Raw genomic sequence first — 22,845 nt, forward strand, 5'->3', positions numbered from 1 at the left:
TGTATTTCAAGCCTTCCTGTGCTTACCTAGGACGTATTACCTGTCTTATTAATTTATATATCCACAGGTACACAAAATTCTTTGTTCAGGAGGAGATATGAATACCTTAATGGCTGTTTGATTCCTTCCAACATGGGCCTGGGCCTAATCTGCCACAGGCCTATCTGAAGTTCAAACACCCAATACTTGGATCTAGGATTTTCAGTTGCCACATTGGAGATGGGGCTGGCATCAAAGTTAGGACCCAGGTTTGGATTGCAGCTTCCACTCTGCCACAAAGTACAGGGGTGTTTGGCACTGGGGTTTTGGTTCAGGCTCCTCTCTACTCTAAAGTTGAGTAGGACGAACATCCTGTAAACTAGAGTTATGGTCCATGCACATTTAGAAATAGATCACCATGTAGTGATTTCAGTATACAGCTATATACCATACACACTGGCCATAGAAGCATAGGAATTGCTTTACAATCAATGGTAGAAAAACAAGTGTGTTGATTTCATTCTGTTGGAAGTGTTACAAGTTTCAATCAGAGCAGTAATGTGTATAAAATATCTGTTTTAGGCCTTGCTTATTTGAGGTTGTAGAATAGACTTTGAGCTTGGGTCTAGAGCTGTGTGAGGTTGAATGGCACAAATTACACTGGTCAAAGAAAACCTTGTGGATGTTTTATTTATTTTTTGTGCTGTCACTGGCCATTGCCCACTGATTCTCCAGATTCTTCATTTTGAAACAGAGGTTAATTAGTTCTAAAGGATCACAGCAAAGATGGATGTTATAACACAGCACAGACTGGACAGGATATGACTATAGATTACACCCCATAATTAACCAACCACCACCATTTCTGCAAATGGTACAGGCTCCACACCTGCTTGATTTAAGCAGATATTTATATAAAAGCCAAAGAGGTATTTAGGGTAAAAGGTTGACCTGATATTTTCTTTTTAGTAATTAGTACAGGTTAGACGTAGTCATGCTGAAAGTCTTCCTCCAGGCTGCCTCCCATTTTTCTTACGTGCAAGATGGTTGTAGACATTATGGAGGCTTCTGATACCCAGTTCTTCCCTCAGAAGGGCTGTCATTCCAATGTAGGCTGCTCCATTATTAGGCACCAAGGCCTCACTGAGGTGAATCTGAGAAAAGCAGGTGTTCAGCTATCTTCCCTGCAGAGCAGACTGCACTCCTCTGTGTTTCTAAAAATGTTATCTTGTGCAATCTCTGGAGTTTAGTGGGGGGAGGGGGGGAGTAGAAGGTTCTTTCCCTTCCTCCAGTGAACAGGAGCCTGCCACAGGTCAAGGGATGGGCCTATCGTGACTTGTTAAGGGCACAGTCACTTCTAGCAGAGTCAAGTGATGAATATAAAACTTGCATTGTTTTATAAACACTGAGTTTGAAACAGTCAATTCAAACTTTAAAGCTATAAGCCAAATACAGCCACCAGAAGACTAATAAATTTGGAGGTATCACCTTTCACAAAGCTCATTACACCTCTACCTCTATATAACGCTGTCCTCAGGAGCTAAAAAATCTTACCGCGTTATAGGTGAAACCGCGTTATATCGAACTTGCTTTGAGCCGCCGGAGTGCACAGCCCCGCCCCCCCGGAGCACTGCATTACCGCGGGGTAGAGGTGTATATTGTCACCAACTGTATACTTAAAGTGCAAAACTTTGTGATTTTTGGTTCAAAACCTTTTTAAGGTAGATCTCATGTGTGTTCAGCTTAATTTTTCAGTCAAAGCAAAACAAATGTGGTTTGGGTTCCTATCATAAATCAACCCTGGGGCAACTCTCAACTCATTGCAGGTTTGAAATCTCTCTCAAAAATGCAGTGTTGTAATGAAAGCCGGGAAATTGTTTGCTTTGGGTTCAGATCACTCTAGTACTGATGTAGAGGATCTTTATTGGCAGTGCTGTACTTCCCATACGCTGCCACCAGGTGTTCTGTACCAGATCTATCTCAGAAGTGCCATAAATTGATTGGCTGTGTTCCAGAACCAGAGAGGGAGCTACGTTAGCCATACTAAACAGACAGTACTTTACCTGCTAGCTCAGTGATGCCTAAGCCTAAGGGGGCATAGGCGTGGGAAACAATTCCTTAACCTCGCCACACTACTTATAGCAGTGATGAAGTTGTCATGGCTAAGGCAGAAATTTGTGGAATCTTCTAAGACCATGTGCAAGTGCTGATTTTTGGCTTATGTCCCTTGCGTTGCCCCAGTTTTTAATTAAGAAAGGAACAGTAGGTTTAAAGTTACTCAATTTCAATTCAAATCATCACTGTATATACTACAAAACTATTTGCACTTTAGGAGTTTGATGAATGGTGCTTAATCTTGTGTTTGACCTCCTTACTCAAATAAGCCTTACCAGTCCCTTCTATAGAAGTTTTAAAGGAGCCTGTGTGAAAACAAGCTGTATCTCATTCACCTAACCTACCATTGTTACTTTTGGCAGCTTCTCTGTTGTTTCTACACTGTGCAATTCTGTAATATAGATATAGTCAAGTTCTTTTGACCCACATTCTGACAGACATCAGAATTTAAGGAATTCTCTAAGCTACACCACCACTCATAAGAAACAGAGAAACAAGGGCTATAGCCTGCTAATGTTGATGTTCTCCTGCTGCAGCAGTAGTACAACATAAATGGAGCAACTATTACCCATCCATAGAATGTGGATGATATAAAGGGAGATTGATGAATATAGGGGATCAAATAAGATTGAGCACCCATAAGCATGCAAACACATACTTGATAGCTTAAATAGATACACGTTAGGGTTGTATGTATATACATGAAGACCCCACTTTGTGTATGCAATGCACAAACATGCATGCCCCTGGGAAGCGTGGGCCTGATTTGCTCCCCGCATTCAGAAACAGGAGGTTTCAATCAACTCTTCAATAGCAACCTTGGTAATTTGCCAGACCAATATTTTCTTTATCAACCTGTTCTTATGATGTTGGCCTTACTCCTGAGCGAAGTCCAGAGCTACTTGTTTCAATATGACTGTGCATGCAGGGAAGTTGAAAACCAGTCGCTTGTTCACAAATATCCCTCTGAAATGACAATTTGTCTTTATTTCTCACAAAAGAACACGCTTCCGAATACAGGGCTGCCTGTTTACAAATACTTACACTAATCATGTTTGTTTTTCTTGGCTTCTTTCCTCTCATCTTAAAAGCACTGAGGCCTCAATCCAGAAAAGTCCTTAAAGCATGTACCTAAGGAGGTTCCTTTGCTGACCAGGGATGACCTTAACTTTAAAGCATGTGCTTAATTCCCCCTGAAAGCAAAGGAAGGTCAGCGCAGGCTTAAGTGCTTTCCTGCCTTGAGCTCTGTCTAACAAATCAGTGTTTTCAGTGTACACTGCTACTGTGCAACCTGCATCTATGATTTGCCCCTAAAATTAAAGGCTGGAGTCTAAATTCTCCAAAGCACAGTTATAATAAAAACATAAATATGTTCTAAATCACCACTTTGCCTGAGTCAAGTGCTGTTTAACTGACAAACATTGGGTAACCTGTGTAGTTTCAAAGTGGTTTTCTTTTGCCTCTCTCTCCCCCTAGGGCAAAGTGAGCAGAAGTGACAGTCAGCTGTTAAGTGGGCAAGTCCCCACAGAACTTTTACATCTTCAGAGTAATTTTAACAAAAGCAGATACCTTCCTAAATGCAATGCAGCGAACACATGGGCACTTTAATTTAGCATAGATAATGCCATACAATTATAGCTTGCAATTGTGTGGGGATCAGCTATTCAGTTTGCTCATTTCTTGTCCCCTAAATAGCACGAGGATGATTTTTTCCATAGACGTCATTGTTGTGGCCTCCTTCCAACCTGTGAGCAGCTACCATAGTAAAAGGAGGATTATGCAGCTTATTCCTTCTCTCCGAGTATGTCTTCAACTGCACTAAAACACTCAGCTGGGCCATGTCAGCTCACTTGGGTTATAAAATTGCAGTGTAGATGTTCAGGCTGTGACTGGACCTTGGGCTCTGAGACTGGCTTCAGGCTGGAGTCCTCCCCTCCTCACAAACAGCTGTACAGCCTGCAGGCCAGCTCCTGGTCAGCTGACAGGGGCCAGCTGCAGGTGTTTTAGTGTAGCCATAGACTCGGCACCTAGAACAGTGTTCCCGCTCTTTCACAGTGGACATTACCTTTTGGCCAAAAGTGAATCAGTCCATAAGTGATCAAATAAACCTGAGGAAGGATATGAAAACTAAATGTAAACTTGTGACTGCCATCAATGAGGAGGATATAACTGTTCTGTGCCATTTTACAGTAGTGAGCATTCTTTGAGTTTCCAAAAGACCTACCTAAAATTTTACTACTCTGATCTGCTGGAAGCTATGTAAAATAAAGCAAGGTGCAAGAGTATTTTGTCAGTCATTCATTGCCCACAAGAGAACACCTACAACAGGATGACATTTCTTGGACAAAGACCAGGAAACCTGCACTATTGTAGAAGACTGGGGTACCATCAGTGTGTTGAGTTAAAGAGTTTGTGTTTAGAGACCCGGTCAAGGTGACCCATTGTGCTAAGACAGGATGCTAGTTCTACGCTATAATGCTAAATGTCAAAGACTTTGCCTGCATAAAATAGTTTTGTGCAGCCATTCAGGGACATTCCCCAATACTTTGTGTTCTCCATCCTTGAAGATGACTGCATTTGAGTGACAAGCGTAGACACTACTTAAATTTAATACACACACAGCAAAAGCATTTATAAAGGTGCTTTGGGATGAATGGCATTATTAAGATGTGGGCTTATCATGTTATGAAAAATGGAGCACTGATTACAAAAGACAATTTTTCTAGTATGTATATAAAGAGCATAATCGAAGCACAAAATCTGGAATGGTTCCTAGCCTCAACTCCCTCTTTGTAACAACAAAGATACAACTCTTTAACATACATCAAACACTGTTTATTGCAGACTTTCAGCTGAATCATGTGAAAAAGGCACTATGAAAATTAATGAAACTAGATGATGAAATCTTTCTAAATGACGTGTCAGTCTTTATACATGTGAAACAATAGAATATTTTGTGACAAAAATTGTGTTTCCAAAAATAACATTTGCTGGAAAGTGTTTTTTCCCCCCTGGAATCAATAATATTTCAAAAGATTAAATTTATAAATGAACCTTTTTTTTTTTTTTTTTTTTTTAATACATACAGAAAATTTGACATTTAGGATCATCACCAAAAAAAAGAGTCTAGATTACATTTTCCTTTTGACTAGTTTAGTTACCAACAAAAATGCAAGTCTATTAAAAAAAATACTGTGAATACCGTTATGGCTATCAAAAGCAGGTCTGACTACCTTTGTAAGCTGACTTGTGTGTTAATGTTTTCTATTTATTCCTGTGTAATAGTATGGTTCGTAACCAGTGAAACAGAAATAAAATCAAAGTACAGAATATATTCTCTCGCTATCAACAGCTTCATTAGTAATAAAGCACCTTGCACGAGGTACAAGAAAAATTCAGCCTATGTTCCGAAGGCTTGAACTGCTGTTTGCATTCTAACGTCTTTGATTGCTGGCATCAAGAACTTTTAAATAAATCTGAACATCCTGCTGTTCAGAGCATGAGACTGAGACAAAAGGAGTGAATCACAGACTACAGCGACAGAGGGAATTTAAACTCTTCTATTACTGAAGGCCAAGTATGTCTTACTGCTGGCTCAGCTTCACTGGAATAAATCAAAAGCAGCAATGTGTTTCTGATTATCCACAAAGAGCATGAAATGGTTAATTCCACAAGGCTAAAACTCATGTTTGGGTGTAAGGGTTTTCTCAAGTGCCAAGAACGTCTAGCAGTGGGTACTTCTGTCAAGTCCAATTGCATGGTTTCTTTATGGCAACAAGTTATGTCTACAAAATAATAATAAATCAGACATTCCCCTTCATTGCTTCCTAAAACAAAGCTTGATGGAATAATGCCAAGGACAATGGGATTAAAAGGAAAAGACATTCAGTGACTACTTCCCTCATCAAAAGATTCCACTCCTGAATCTGAGGCAGCTGCACTAATTTTTTCTTGTCGTCTTCTCATGATTTCCTGTAGTTCTGAGCTACCATTGTTAGCCTAAAAATGAAAAGGAGAAAACAAGTTAATTTGTGGTTCTAGCAACAGGATGAGGCTTTTCAGCCAAGATTTTAATAAGACAGACGGCTTAACGTTAGGTCTTAAATCCACATATAGGCCCTGATATGTAAAGTGGCCCATTCAGGACAGCACTTAAGTGATGTCCTACATAGTGAGGAACTTAACTATATTCTTAAATGCTTTCCCGAATGAGGGTTGTAGGCTTCTAAATAAGTTCAGCCTGATTTTCAGTACTGCTGAGCATCCTCAGCTCTGATGTCAACGAAAGCTATTTGGTACTCAGGGATGAAACCCTGACCTCAATGAAGTCAATAGGTGTTTTGCCATTGACTTCAATGGGGCCAGGATTTCATCCTTTTTGGCTAAATTTATTTAGGAGCTTAAGGCCTCAATCCTGCAACCATATGTTTAATTTTACATGTACAGTACCACTGAAGTCAATGGCCATCAACAAATTTAGGCCTCTAACCATCAGAGGAGTGAATTTCTGAAACAGTCTTATAAGGGGAGCAGTGGGGGCAAAAAGCCTAACTGGCTTCAAGACTGAACTTGATAAGTTTATGGAGAGGATGGTGTGATGAGACTGCCTACACTGGCATGTAGCCAATCTGCAACTTCTAGCAGCAAATATCTCCAATGGCCGGTGATGGGACACTAGATGTGGAGGGCTCTGAGTTACTACAGAGAATTCTTTCCTGGGTGTCTGGTTGGTGGGTCTTGCCCACCTGCTCAGGGTCTAACTGATCTTCATATTTGGAATGGGGAAGGCATTTCCCCCCAGGTCAGATTGGCAGAGACCCTGGGGGCTTTTTGCCTTCCTCTGCAGCATGGGGCAGGTTTAAACTAGTATAAATGGTGGCTTTTCGGTAACTTGATGTTTTTAAACCGTGATTTGGGGACTTCAGTAACTCAGCTAGAGGTTATGGGTCTACTACAGGAGTGGGAGGTGAGGTTCTGTGGCCTGCAATGTGCAGATCAGACTAGATGATCATAATGGTCCCTTCAAACCATAAAGTCTATGAGTCTATGCATAGGTGTAAAGTTGAACACACACAAGTGTCTGCAGGATTGGAACCTAAATAGGAGCCCCACTTTATTTACCCATTTTACCTGCTGTATAAACATTTTAGCACATGGATTTGGCACTTATGACAGTGCAGTTTGGACTGATCCATATCATCTAACCAACCCAAATAACGTTGCCTGAAAAGCAATTTCGATGAAGTTAAAAAATTATGTTCTTACCATTCTACATTTATGGAGAAACTAGAGCAAATCTCTGTGTTTCTCTTCTGCGTACAGACCATTTGGTAATTTGAATGAAGTCATTAGTATGCAAGCACACATGCTAATTATATTGGAAACTTCCACACTGTATATTACTTTGAATAAGATTAGTAGATTACACAGTTGGATACAGACCCACTATTTATCTAGCTATGTAACAAAATTACCCTAAGAACTAGGAGAATCTTAACCTTCCTCATCACTGATAGGAAGTCTGCGTCATATGAGGCTAGCAACAGTTTCCTTATGCAAAGGATAGGTAAACAATTCTTGAATTGGTTCTTAATTATAGCTCTTTACAATTTATGCCAAGTTAGACTGATTACAGGGTATTATCCAATAAGCTATTTTGCGAAAGCTAACTGCTGGGCAACATGTTGTGCATATTAGAAAAATCAGGCATCATTTTCCACTTGGGTGGGGGGGTAGGATGTCTAATTCTTCTGTATTTAGGCATGTTCATAGTTCCCATTAAGGGAGATGTGAAAGGGAATCAACTGGAACATGTTGGGGGTAATCAGGAAAATAGACAATGTAAAAGTATAATGTTTTGAACTTCTATACTGCTTTCAACAGAGGATTTAACACAAAAATCATCCCTGCAAGGGAGGCAACTGTTATTAATCCCATGTTACAGACAGGGAAACTGAGACCAAGGCAGATGAAGGGCCAAACAATTCTCAGGTGCACTAAGTTCATTTTGCATTGCATCAGTGGTGAAAACTGAACGTAAGCTGTCTGGAGAAACCCTGGGAAAATTCTCTATGCAGAGGAGAATGTCTGATTAGCATAAAGCAGGTGGATGCTACCTACTGTGCCTGATCTTCCACCTCTAGCCATTGCCTTCTCTGCTGGAGCTGCACTGCCTGGTGTGGCAAGTGGAGAGAGAATGGCAGGGCTAGTTTTTGCTGGGCCCGATGCGCTACATACCTTAAAGCTGACCCCTTGAAGTATTTGTTAGCCTGAGGCTGGGCAGAAAGCCCCAGGGAGCTGTGATCAGCACCCCTTTCTCCACTGTGCTTAAGTTTTGTGTGGGCAGAGTTGAACTCAAAGTGATTTACCTAAAGTCACTCGAGTCTGTAGCAAAGCCATGAACAAAACCCAGATCTCACAACTCCAGGCACTTTGCTTTGGGCAGAGAGCCATTCTTTTTACAGCATGCTGCTCAAGACCAGCAATTTATGCTTTCCATTTTTTAGACTTTTTAAAAAAAATTAAAAACAAATAGGAAAAAAGTTGATTCAATGTAACAATTTTTGTAAGAAACCATTTATCTCCCCTTAGGGGAAAAACAATCCAGAACACCTTCCTCCCTTGATTTTCACTCTCTTTAGACCATGTTTATGTGTGGCCACAGAAAGCCCTAAACATTTATGCTTTCTCTTCTACTTTTGAATTCTGGTTTAATTCAAAGGAGAGAATGGAGGATTTGCAGAACAATCAGAGGTGCAGGACTGATCAAAAAACATTCAGCAGAAGATAAAGCAAAACAGACATTTAAATTATTGCACTTAGCATATTATTTTTCCTACAGGTACAACTACTGAATTACAGTAGCCTAAGTTTAAGGCATTAGTTCACCGCTTAACTGAAGAATTAGCCATTACGCAGAGGAGGATTAAGGCAGGTTCCCTGAATCTGGTGCGCAGTTTGGGAGCGCCCCTGCATCACAGAGAGGACACGGATCAAGGAGCAGTCTTTGGACAAGCCTGGAGAGGAAGTTGTTTGGGTGGATCCAGACTTAGTCCAGCATGGGATGTTGTTTGTACCTACACTGACTTAAGAGTCAATTCCTCTGATACACAGGTCACAAGTATTAGACACAGGATGCAAAATCTAGAGTACATGGAATCTAATCATCTGTTTTATATATTAGCTACATCTGTATGGCTAAACTCATAACCCAATGGCTATTCAGACATTTATAGAAAAGAGTTAATTGTGCTTAGTCTGTATGTCATGGGCTACACTGGTTTAACAATTTTACATGGCTCTATAAAAACTTTTATTATTTGAATTGCTTCCAGTTTGAGTGATAACATATTTCTTTATCTTTTAAGAACAAGACAGCTCATTTTTGTTAGCTGGTGTAAAGATAATGTTTCAGAAATGGCCACTGCCATTCAATTGCAAGCAGACTGGCTTTCTGCAATTTAAGTAACAACATGCTCTTGGAGGCAGGACAGACATGCACAGAAAAAAACATGCTCCTTCAGGGTGATCAAATGTTCCCAGTAGGACATCAGTAGAGGGGTTAAAGCAGGGGTGGGCAAACTACGGCCCGCGGGCCACATTCGGCCTGCAGAACCGTCCTGCCCGGCCCCCGAGCTCCTGGCCCAGGAGGCTAGCGCCCCCCGCCCCGCAGCCTCAGCTCGCTCACTCCGCTGCCGGCGCAATGCTCTGGGCGGCGGGGCAGCGAGCTCCTGGGGCAGTGCAGCTGCAGAACCCGGCCTGACCCGGTTCTCTGTGCTGCATGGTGGTGGCTGTGGCACCAGCGGCGTGGCTGTAGCGCCGCCAGCCACCGGTGCTCCAGGCAGCGCGGTAAGGGGGCAGGGAGCAGGGGGGTTGGATAGAGGGCAGGGGAATTCGGGGTGGTGGTCAGGGGGCTGGGGTGTGGATGGTGGTTGGGGGGGAAACAGGGTTGAATGGGGGCAGGGGTTCCGGGGGGCAGTCAGGAAGGAGGGGGGATTGGATGGGGTGGCGGGGGGCAGTCAGGGGCAGGGGGTCCGGGGGCAGGGAGAAGGGGTGGTTGGATGGGGCAGTGGTCTTGGGGGCGGGGGAGGAGCGTCAGGAATGAGAGGAGGGATTGGATGGGGCGGCAGGGGCCCAGGGGCAGTCAGGGGACAGGGAGCGAGGGTGTGGAGATGGGGCAGGGGTCCCCGAGGGGCCGTCAGGGAACAGGGGGTTGGATGGGGCAGATAAGAGGTGGGGGCCGGGCCACGACCCCGTCCCCTAACCAGCCCTCCATACAATTTACGAAATCCAATGCAGCCCTCAGGCCAAACAGTTTGCCCGCCCCTGGGTTAAAGCATCACATATTCCAAAAAAAGATTAAATTTTAATTTAATAAGTTCAAAGTCAAATGATAAAGTGGAGACTGAATTTTAATTAAGCCTTACAGAAACCAACAAAAAAGATCAACCTCCTTGTTAAACTTCCAATACCTGCATATTAACATTTGCAGATAATCTTAATAGACAAGCCTGGACCACTCAAATTCCTGAAGAATGAAGAAACAACAGAAACCAAAGGCGAGCGAAAAAAGCCCAGAACACAGAGGGAGAATGAGACTTCTACTAACCTGATACATGTTCAATTTTCAAATTAATATCCATTGAACACAAGAATATTTTCCTAGATATATGCAACAAGAAAGACCACATCTGCTCATAGTTCATCTCCACAGTAAATTTAATTCCCTATAGGACACCACCATGCCCTTTGACAGCATAAACTATTAACAGGGGGATTCCTTTCACAAATCAGTGTTTAAGTTTCCTGTTTCCTTGACTGCCTCTATCAAACCAGTATTGTACCCACTTTGTAACAACTGTGAGGTGTGTGGATGTCTACAGTTGTGTTATTCATATGCCAAGTGTCTGAATCATCTTGTGTAATAAACATTATACAGTAACTCCTCACTTAAAGTCGGCCCGGTTAACGTTGTTTTGTTGCTGATCAGTTAGGGAACATGCTCGTTTAAAGTTGTGCAATGCTCCCGTCTAACGTCGTTTGGCAGCCGCCTGCTTTGTCCACTGCTTGCAGGAAGAGCAGCCCATTGCAGCTAGCTGGTGGGGACTTGGAACCAGGGTGGACTGGCAGCCCCTTATCAGCTCCCCGCTCCCCTAAGTTCCCTGTGCTGCAGCCGCCCAGCAGGCTAGCAATCGACAGTTCAGCTGTCCCTCCCCCCACTGCCATGTGCTGCTCCTGCCCTCTGCCTTGGAGCTGCTCCCAGAGACTCCTGCTTGCTGTGCAGGGGGGAAGGGGGGGCTAATGTCAGGGTGTCCCCTTCCCCCCTGCTCCTGCACCCCGCTTACCCCTTCTCCATATAGAGCAGAGAGGGGACACGGATGGAGAGTGACAGAGAGCGCTTGGGGCAGCAGCTGCTGTCAACTTCCTGATCCACTTAAAAAGACAATGCTCTTAAGAGTGGGTCAGCTTACTTAAAGGGGCAGTGTGCATCTCTCTCCCACACACAAGGTGTGTGTCTGTCTGCTATGCTTCTCCCCTCCCTCATGTTCGTGCTGCCTTGTGTGAGAGGCTACATTAACAACGTGTTAACCCTTGAGGGCTCAGCCGAGTGCTAGTTCATTATTTAGCAGCAAGGCATTCCCTGGGAAATATCCCTCCCTCTTCCACCCTCTAACTTCACCACCTCAACCAAGCTTCACAATCATCGTAGCTGTGAACAGTATTAAATTGTTTCTTTAAAACGTATACCGTGTGTAAATCTATATAATATATAGTTTTTTGTCTGGTGAAAAAAATTTCCCTGGAACCTAACCCCCCGGTTTACATTAATTCTTATGGGGAAATTGTATTCACTTAACATCATTTCGCTTAAAGTCGCATTTTTCAGGAACATAACTACAACGTTAAGTGAGGAGTTACTGTATTTTAAAACTGGGTACGTTTCCTTAGAGGATAATTTCCAAAACATATTGACATTAAAAAAGCCATAGTAAAAGTAAATGTGGGTATAATTAATTTTAAGTAACTTATTCCCTCCCATATACATCCAAGTGGTTGAGAGTGGGGGGTTTGTTATTTTCCAATAAAAGTATAGAAGCTATAGGCAAAGTAAGTAAAACACAAAAATATAATACATGTAAACACAATGGGCAAGGCATTCTTCCAGTATAGTCATTCTGGCTGTGGCCATTTTCAAGTGCTGAATTGAGGGTGGAAGACTAAAATTACATATAGAGTAGCAACAGTGCCTACTTGCCCATACTGCCCAGCTAATTTGCCTCAACCCTGAACTGGACAGTTCACCACTTTCAGGTTTATATTTGGTCTCCATGGCTCACTCTGTTTTTTGCTTCTCTGCTGAGACTGTCTCCCACAGTGCCAGCACTTGTAGTGGCATGCATGGCTCTGGTGACTGGTGAAGGAACATTTCACCTCAAGGTTACCAGTTCAAACAAGATGACGAAGATAGAGATTGGAAATCATTACTATCCAATAGATATTTGGTTTCCTATGCCAAATCAGCAGGTGGTATCAGCTCAGTCCAATCCAAGGGAAACAGGTATCACTGGACTTGATTTTCTAAAGTGCTGAGTACCCACAAGTCTAACTGAGATGGGAATGCTTAGCACATCTGAAAACAGGAACACAGCACACCGGACTGCTAAGGACCTCCTGGGTCATCGAATCCAGTCCCCTGCTACTGTAGACAACCCCATCATGTAAACCTGTTCATAAATTTATCAAGCTCCATCTTAAAACTAGTTAGGTTGTTTGCCCCCATTACTCCTATTGGAAGGCTCTTCCAGAACTTCACTCCTCGAGTGGTAAGAAACCTTCTTCTAATTTCCCATCTAAATTTATTCATGAGGTCTTCTATCACAAAAAGCTGTTGTAAATGTCAAGCTTTATAAAGTTACAAATCATGGGGGAGTAGGGGAGGGGAGGACATGTGTATACACACACACAAATGTCAATCAATAATTACTTATGGTTCTCCACAGTGATCTGATAGCCCTTATTCACCACCATTATCACATTTCTTAATCTTCAACTGATCCCTTCTAAGAAGGAATACATTCTTGATTATCTATGCAAAATGGCTGGCTATAAGCACACATTACCATCACTACAAAATGCATCAAGTCTGTTTGTCCTTCCAAACACTGTCCCACTAGTGGGTGGAATGTCATTGTGGGGAGAGTGGAGAAAGGAAGAATTTCAGTCTGTAATGGCTGCAGCCTGCTAGAGCAGTGGCTCTCAACCTTCCAGACTATTGTACCCCATTCAGGAGTCTGACTGGTCTTGCGTACCCCCAAATTTCACCTCACTTAAAAACTACTTGGTTACAAAATCAGACCTAAAAATACAAAAAAGGTGTCACAGCACCCTATTACTGAAAAATTGCTTACTTTCTCATTTTTACCATATAATTATAAAATAAATCAATTGTAATATAAATATTGTACTTACATTTCAGTATATACTATATAGAGCAGTATAAACAAGTTATTGTATGAAATGTTAGTTTGCACTGACTTTGATACTGCTTTCTATGTAGCCTGATGTAAAACTAGGCAAATATCTAGATGAGTTGATGTACCCCCAGGTGTATGCGTACCTCTGGTAGAGAACCACTGTGCTAGAGGATGGGGAGAAAAGGAAGATGAAGGTAGCAGAGAACAGGAGAGAAGGACAAAATGAGTGATGAAGATCAGAAGGAGGGGGAATCACCTCTGATTTTACAGTCAGAAGAATATAGGAATTGCCATATTGGATCAGACCAGTGGTCCATCTAACCTCTGATAATGGCCAGCATCCAATGCCCCAGAGGAAGGCATAAGAACCCTAACAGTAGGTGTAGGATAATCTGACCCCTGAAAATCTCATCCTAACTGCTAATGATTAGAGATTGGGAACCCTACCAACCTAAGAACTGTTCATGTTTACCAGCTAGTATATGCCATTTTGATGGGAGGGGTTAGACATACCTCTAATGCAGCTTTCTGTACAGTAATTTGGCTGTAGACTCTAGACCCTTCAGGACAAACAGTCTTTAATTCATCCTTATTGAGAGAGAAAAGCTGAGCCCCTGTCAGCACTCCAAGGCTATTGACAGTCCTAAAAAAGGCAGAGCAGAGAGTGAACACCAGAAGATTTTATAGTTCTGTGGGAAGCACAATAAAAATAAATAAAAATCCACCAGTTGAGTTGAGAAACATGAGCCATTTTCTTCTGCTTGGGGCGGCACAATTCCAGGGGTGGCACCCCGGTCACTTTTTTTTCTTCAGCAGTTGCGCTTTCGGAGGTTGTTTTTTTTTTTGCTTGGGGCGGCAAAAAACCTAGAGCTGGCCCTGATGCTGAGGTACTCAACATTAGTACCTCAAAACTGGTCAAATCCACTAATATTTTCCTTGACTTTGCAAGGGGTTAAGTGCCCTTATCACCCATTAAAGTGGAACCCTGTAGTAAAAAACCAGCACCTTGTAGCGCTCGGCCCATTTTGGGTGAAATGAGTTTCTAATTTTGAAGATGAGATTTACAGGTTACTAGGATGGAAGTCAGTCACCGACAGGAGGTGCAATCTGATCTCCTTTTGTTAGAATCAGTGTAAACGTGGACAACATTTTCAAGAGTGACTTGTGGTTCTGGGTGACTCAATATTTTGGGGGCTCAATTTAAGACACCGTATTAAAGGGGAATGGATTTTCAGAGGGAGTACTCAGCACATTCTGAAAATCTGGAAAACACCACAAGTTAGATAGTCAAAATCCTAGTCTCTTTTGAAAAATTGTAGTTTATTTCCCTTTATACAGTATTCTGAAATTAGAGAGTTTCCCCAAGTTCATCCTCAGACTTACACTGGGCTGAATCCTTTTGACTCCAACCACATTTTCACATCCTCAGCAGAGGAATCATAAGTGATATTAACTACCGGTATGTTTGGTCGTGGCACATGGAACTTTTTCTGGGCAGCACTCCGGCCAATGGTAAGCCTGTGAATAAGCTCATCCTGTACCTCTTCCATCTGAGATTTCCTACCTAAAAAGAGAGACAAGAAAGATGAACACAACAGGGAATCTATTTTTAAAAGATGCTTTTGAGAAAAAAGCATGTTTGCTCTTAATACCACCACACTCTGTTTTTAAAACAAAAAAAGCATTCACTAGAGATGGTCAAAAAATATTTTTTTCTACTCCATGGAAAATTTTGATAAAAATGAAAAAAAAAAATCACTTTTGTTTAATTTTCCACAGAATATTTGGGTTTTTTCTGCAAAATTTTGAATACTGAAAATTTTCAAACAAAAACCAAAAGAGGGAGTGGGGGAAGACCTTGCTGCTGCAGGGGAGATGTCCAGGCTGTAGATGAGAAGGGGCACAAACGTGCAGTAGCTGAACAACAATTCCCATAAGGCACTGTGGCAGCACTTCCAAATCAACATACTTGGGTTTGGGGCATTTAATTTTCTGACAAAACATTGACACTGGCTGTGGGAAACAGTCACATTTTGGGGAAAAACAGTTGAAAAACAATTCAGATGGAAAATTTTTGACCATCCCTAGCGTTCACTGCATTCCTTCTGCAAGCGACTGTCACTATTTAAATCCACTTTCGCAATGGGTGTTTTGGAGAAGGGGTAGATACAAATTATAAGAGAGAGCAAAACAGCAGTTTGTTTTTATTTTAAATGGTATCACTGCTGAAATTTTAAGGGGTATTTAGTGAACCTTACTAAGATACTGGTGCTTAGGGTCATTGGAAATTAGCAAGATATTTACCAAATTCTCCAGAATTTCCACCCAACAAAATTTTGCTTCTCTGAAGCTTCCAGCATTGGCCTCTAGTGTACAGCAAGCTGAACCAGATGTGCACTGGGTCAAATCTGTAACGGAAATTTGTACCTCTCTGGAAGGTTATATGCTTTGGCTGGGAGCACTAACTCAGAACACAACCTCAGAGGAAGGAAGTATTGGAATTATTTTCTAAGGATTGAAGACCTGCCTCATGCTTATGAGCTATCATCTCTGTGGCCCTTTAAGTGACAACTCACTTATTCCGATAGATGAATAAACTGTCCCCAAAATGAAACTGTAGATCTAGTTCATAGTGTAGGTGCAATATTACCTTGTGGTGATAATGACAGCTAATGCAGAGAGAGGCTTAACTCTGAGGGATTTTCATTGCTGAAGTAATATTTCTGTAGGACATTGAATCCACATCCGTTTGGCCCCATTAGTTAATGGCTAAATTAGTTCTTAGAGCTTTTCTTTAAATAGTCAGTCTGTTCCAGAAGGAAAGGACATAATGGGCCTCAGTGAAGTTAAGTTCAAAGTGCACGACAGTTTGTCTCAATAGGTCAAATGAAAGATGCCCTATTGATTTAGCTCTGAAGACTGAAAAATGTGTTTATTCAGTAAGGCATGTTTCTCACTTACTGGGAACATGGAAGGGAGAGCTCTCTCAGAGAACTAAACATGGACATTAGTACAACTTTACCAGAAATGTTGCTAGGATTTTTTGCCATGCCAGAGAGTGGGGAAAAAAAGGGAAGAGCTGTCAACCCACAAACAGCCAAATCACTTAAGATCTCATTTCAGTATCACCTTTTCAGTTTGTAACAGTTACTTGTAAACTAGAGACAACGTAGGTGAGGTATCTTTTATTGGGCCAACTTCTGCTGGCGGAAGGTACAAGCTTTCAAACTACACCGAGCTCCTCTTCAATTCTGGGGAAAGAAATCAGAGTGTCTGATTTCTCAACTACACTATTAAAGTGCTGGTTTTAGACATATGTAAAACTGCTCAATTATTGGAATTATGTTACTGTAAAAAACCCTTCTGATTCGAGGGATACACAGTAAGGGACACAGCAGCCCTGTGTTACAAATGCCATTTAAGTCTCAGGGGGTGGTCGTGTTAGTCTGTATCTACAAAAACAACAAGGAGTCTGGTGGCACCTTAAAGACTAACAGATTTATTTGGGCATAAGCTTTCGTGGGTAAAAACCTCACTTCTTCAGATGCATAGAGTGAAAGTTACAGATGCAGGCATTATATACTGACACATGGAGAGCAGGGAGTTACTTCGCAAGTGGAGAACCAATGCCATTTAAGACACTGTTTTGGGCAGAACTTGAGATAACATCCATACAATGCTGGATCCAGCGTCATGTTCTAGATAAAGTGCTGTGTCAACTGTCCCCTAGTTCTAATCTCCTGACATATGGGTCTGAATGGTTGGTAGAGATACTGAAGTTCACTTATGGGCCTGTCTATGTTACAATTTCAACCATGTTTAGGGGACTCAGTCTTCAGTTACATTATGGTTCCTACTTTGTAATGCAAACTTCAAATCCTCAAACTTGCCAACGCCTTGGCAGATCTTCCTAGGGCCTTAGCCCGAGACATGTTAGAACCAGAGTGACATTTTCAAAAGCACATAAGTGACTGAGGTGCCTAAGTCCCATTTTTAAAATGGAGTTAGCCTAAATCCCATAGATTCACTGAGTTCAGCCTCCTACATGCCATGCCTAAGACACTTCTGAAAAATGTTACCCCTTGACAATTTTATATCTTTTCTACAAAACAGACTGAGTGTTGTAACTAGTGTAACATAAATACACTTCTAGAAAACCAAGTCCTAACAGAGGGGAAAAGGTCTTGGAAATGTCATCGGTAAATGTACATATTTGTGAGTTTTCCAGTAGCCAGCCTCTTCCATCTCTCTTCCTTGATTACCAGGGAGCTCTTGTTAAAGAACTGCCATAATTTCAGGCCACGTGCTCTCAGTCAAGCCAGGAAAATATAAGAAATTAACTCCTTGCTTGTTCTTCTGCAGTTTTAGCCTCTGCCTCCTGTCAGAGAGCCCTAACTGCTTGCTAAATGCTGAAAACAAGGACAGCAGCAACCATGTGCATTAAAGGAAAGGGTAACTTTTCCCAGAATACTAGCATGGCACTTCGCATGCTGGAATACACTGCTATATATCTGAACACAAAAATACATCAAGACTGATACTAAATTATTTCAAATATATCACAATCATTTTTATAATGTTTTCTATTCAAAAAGGATCCCCAAAGCTTTCCCAAAATAACACACAGGGAATCACATTTTTCCACCGCTAACATGCAGCCACCTCTGGGGTTGGAGGTAATAGCTGTTGTACAGCCTTTCACTGCAGCGTGTGGGGCTCCACAACACAGTGACAACTGTGTAAGCAGCCTGCCTTTCACTGTGGCATGTAGCGACGTGTGTAAGTGTAGATGTAGCCTGTGATACATAGACAGTTGACACCCTTTTGCAATAAGTGTCATGAGGTCTTTAATGACATGAAGTGACCTTAGTTTTGTCTCATCTGAAAGACAGTATCGCCGCCACTGCTCCTTATCACATTAAAGCATCAGGCTACTACACATTAAGAGGGAGAATCCCCAAACATCACTTCTTGCAGCTACTACTTTAGCTACTTTCCTCGGACAACTTTCATTCAAGTATGGAACTGTCCCACCCCTGCTTAGCCTGGTTACTGGACAGGATCACCAGGTAATATGGAATTTTTTTTTTTTTTTAAGTTATGGTAAAAGCCAAATATCAAATGACAACATGAAAAGTGTGATTTTTAAAATGCTAAAATGGATGGAAATGGTGGAAAATAGCTTTTCTGGCTGTTTTGAAGAAACTTACGATCCACAGGAAGTTGTTTGTGTCTCTGGCTGTCACGCATAATGATACCACCGCTCTCACTAGAGGTGCTGCTTTGGCGACTAATGGTTCCTGGTGCTTTTGGCACAGGAACTGGAATAGGTGCTGGTGTACTAGGAGGGAGAGGGACAGGAACTGGAGCTGGTGTCGGAGGTGGTGATGGAGCAGCAGGACTGGGATCGGGTTGTTTCAGAACATAATCCATCCTTTGTTTCTGAAGAGAGGCAAACACATAATTAGCTCTGCACCATAAAATCCCTCAGTGTTCAAAAGACAAACCTTCTGCAGGAAAGCACTTGCGTACGTTGCAGTCAGCAATCTCATTTTATCCCAGAAAGGCATGCTACTTGTCAGATATACAGCTGCACTTTTCCAAAAAGCTTACTTTCGCATCAATATTCTCAATGTTGTCTGTCTGTCCATCTGTCTTACTATTTAGGATAAACTCTGATTATCCCAACACCATCACCAACATCTCCTTTTGCCAACGCCACAGTTGGGTAAGAGGGCCAAAGTTATGAGCAGATTCCATCCATATCTGTTTTGAGTTGCCTGGATGGTTTTATATACCAAGTTGTACTACTCTCTCATTGGATGTCCATGGCCTCTCTCTCGCCATGCACTCTTCCAAAGAGACCGTTTTAGGCAGTTGGCATGGTGTCATCCCAATATTGATTATACAGAACTCATTTCTTTCCTCCAAATATGAAATTTGTCTAAAATTAGTTTTTTAAATCCAAAACTCCTGTTATCTGAAGGTTTTGAGTGGCCTCTGAGACATGTATCTGGAGTTTACCTGATTAAACATATGTACAAGAGCTGGGTAAACAAAAATCCTAGGTCAAACATACCCAAGTCTTGGGAAAGCTTGCCTTTAATCTGCACTTTGCTGTTGACTCCTATGTTTGCAACAGGCCAAGCCAAAACCCCACATCTAGCAGTGATCATTATGACTACCTACTCTGACCTTCTGCGTAAACATAGGCCATATCGTTCACCAAGTGAACCTACCTGGATCTGGATGAATAGTGGATTTTTTGGTTCACTGGCAATTTGGGGAAGTGGGGGGTGGGGAGGGAGGGAGTCATTTCCAATTGAACCAAAAATTACATTTTACAAAATTGTTAGGAAGCCCAAACATTTTTTTTTTAAAAAGTTTTGTTTTGGGTCAAATGAAAAGTTTCACTCAACTCAAAATGAAATCTCTTGTTTTGATTCTGAGCATTTTTTATATTTTGTAGGTTTTTTATGAACAAAATTAAAGGAAATTTTTAACTGAAAAGTTGTTTTGAATAAAAAATCAAAAGCTTTAATTTCAAATGTGTCAAACCAAAACATTTCAATTTTTCAGATTTTTTGGGGTGTTCTTCCTCGAAACAAACAATTCAGCAAAATTAACACACGTTCTTTAGCTTGTGTAGACAAAAACTCATATCTGTATTTAAACAACTTCGCATTTCTACCGTGTTTTCAATTGTGTTATGATTTAAGTCTGTTTCTTTAACACAGTGATGCCTTTGTGGGTGTTTGTTACAATTTTGCCATCAAACTGTAGGGAAGCGTTGTGGTTATTTTCCTCCCTCTTTGTGTTGATCCACCTGCCACAATATGCTACATCAACTCTTGCAGCTGAGATGTATTATTTGGCTCAAAAACAATTTTGAGGAGCAATTTCTTTTTTAGAATGTACCAGATTGTACTAAACGGAAAGTATTTTCCAAAAGGGTTTGCAGGAAAGATACATTTACTCACTCATACAAAATTGGGGTTGCCCCCTTTCTAATGGGACACCCGAGGCCCCGCCCCCCTGCTCCACCTCTCCCCACCCCCCCAGATAAAAACCTGGACATCAGGGATTGTCAAATGGCACCCAGACACACAAGCCAAAACCCGAATGGTGAAAACTGGATGGGTGGCAATCTACATTGCCATGTCCCCTGCAAATTGTACAAGCTGAACAATGCAATATGCTAGCAATATACTCTGTATAGTTTGCAGGAGCAAAGTATTGGCATTTCTAGCAGTACATATTAATATAAAGTAGTGATGCCTTCTTAGTTATGAGAAGTTGTTTTATTTTTAGCGGGCAAAACAAATGAGTGAACTCCCCAGGCCTCAATCCTTCCTGGAGCACATATCTCCATCCCCCCAGGACAGGTGGGTTTATCACAGATTAAGTAGAGAAATCTTTGTGGGAACCACGTGTTAAAATATTAGCACATCAGTGCCTTAACAATATTTGAACATTCGACTTTCCATTAATTTTAACCAGCTGCCCCTATGCGTGAATGCCAAAATGGAGAAATTTAACCCAAAAATATACGGGTCCAGATCTTGACAGAGTGTAAATCAGTTTAGCTCCAGCAGAGTTATGCTGATTTACAACAGCTCAGAATCTGTCCTATTGGTTTCAAAGCTAATAGATTAAACTGAGAAACGCGCCTCTATTTCTCTGTGGCAGTCTCTCATTATTTATAGTGGTCAGTTATTAAATTAACAGATCTTCCTAAATATGTTCCCCATAAAAGATTTTTTACTTTGATTCATGCAATTTTATTGTTTAATATATTACCTTACAATTATTTTTTGTTTGGTTTGTGCAATCCAATGTGGGAAGCTTACAGGAATTCATATGCTTGACATTTTTTGTGCTATAGCATTTGGGTGTGATGCCAATAATTGCCTTTAAAAATATAATGACCACCACAAAAGTGGAATATGAATATGAAAGAACAAACAGAAAGCTACTCTTTAGGTGAAACATAAAGTGGCAAATTAATACATCAGCAGATGAGTTAATGAATTTGTTTAAGTACTTCATAAGTATCAGAGTAAAATGTTTTAACGAAATTCAAAAATAATTAAATTATGCTCACAGATTTAAAAATGCCAAACTGCTATCCCCACAATGTGATTCGTGTTTTCTTTTAACACGGGGAAAAAAGCATTACTGGTTTGATGGTACTGAATGGTTCATTAAAAAGCAAAACATCAACTTTCATCATCACCACAGTCAAACCTCAATGCAGGGATTACTGAATACCAGGTGTAACTCTTATTTGACATCCCTGGACACTTTCATTGTCAAATGAGCCATCCCACAAGCACTATGCCCATAGAAGAGACCAACTATCAGTTTCCTATTTGGAAAGAAAATATAATCCAACAGGGAAAACCATTCAAGTTCTACATTTATAAGTGGAACTACATAAAACATACTCCAAAATTTGTGCAATCATGTGCTAAAACCAACTGTGTACTAAAACTGAGTTTACTCAATTTTTTAAAAAAATTAAAGTATTTTGAAGACCTCTTCTACTCATTCATCAGGTTATCTTCATTTATCATTATGAAAGAAACAAGTATGCACTATTGAATTTCTGAAACAATGCAACCCAAAAGATTCAGCCTACAAAGAGACATTTTCGAAAATCAGTAACATATAATAGCAATTTGTGTTACCTCTGAAAGCTCTCCCAGTAATTGCTGTGAGGAAAATGGAGTAAATTACATCAAATGAGATGGTTAGCACAATATTGGAACTTCAACCACATCAGCAGTTTAAAAAAAGACATTAGTGGCATTAATTAGCTTTTGATACCAATGACTGCATACTTTATCAGCTGGCTTTCTTATTTTTTTCTTTAGAATAGCAGGTGAAAAGTTGGTCACCTAACATACATATATGAAACCAAATGTATGGTGGCTAGTACTCATCTAACGTATCTTTTCACACTTCACATCCAAATAAACAGACATTAAAACAGGTGGTAAGAAACCTAAACTGAAATAGACAAAGATTCAGAAACTACATCTAGGGAATACTTACTAATTTTGAACAGTGCACTATTACTCATTTTCATATTCATTCTTAGTTAAACCATTTGGGTATTGCATCAGACCTGCCAGGGCTCTTTAAAAAGGGATACGTTTGAAAAGGATGTGTAACCTAGAAACTGGGGTCAATGGGACTATTCAAATGGTTAACGTAAACCACATGCATAAGTACTTTGCTGGATCATGGCCAGAATGCTTAGTACATTGCTGGC

The 22,845-nt window shown here is 41.1% G+C and overlaps 1 protein-coding gene across 3 annotated transcripts in view; it reads right to left on the reverse strand.

The window, feature by feature from the left end:
* Nucleotides 1–5,979: 5,979 nt before the first annotated feature.
* Nucleotides 5,980–22,845, reverse strand: part of EPS8 (EGFR pathway substrate 8, signaling adaptor) — a 78,382-nt gene continuing 61,516 nt past the window's right edge. For all 3 annotated transcript variants that reach the window (XM_065411684.1, XM_065411675.1, XM_065411692.1), the window contains 4 exons: nt 18,779–19,010; nt 14,952–15,132; nt 14,082–14,211; nt 5,980–6,093 (listed from right to left, as the gene is read on the reverse strand). In XM_065411684.1, coding sequence (XP_065267756.1) covers nt 5,980–6,093; nt 14,082–14,211; nt 14,952–15,132; nt 18,779–19,010 — 657 coding nt within the window. The remainder of the gene's footprint in view (nt 6,094–14,081; nt 14,212–14,951; nt 15,133–18,778; nt 19,011–22,845) is intronic.

This window comes from Emys orbicularis, chromosome 1 (genome assembly GCF_028017835.1).
Source record: "Emys orbicularis isolate rEmyOrb1 chromosome 1, rEmyOrb1.hap1, whole genome shotgun sequence".
Taxonomy (NCBI): Eukaryota; Metazoa; Chordata; order Testudines; family Emydidae; genus Emys; species Emys orbicularis.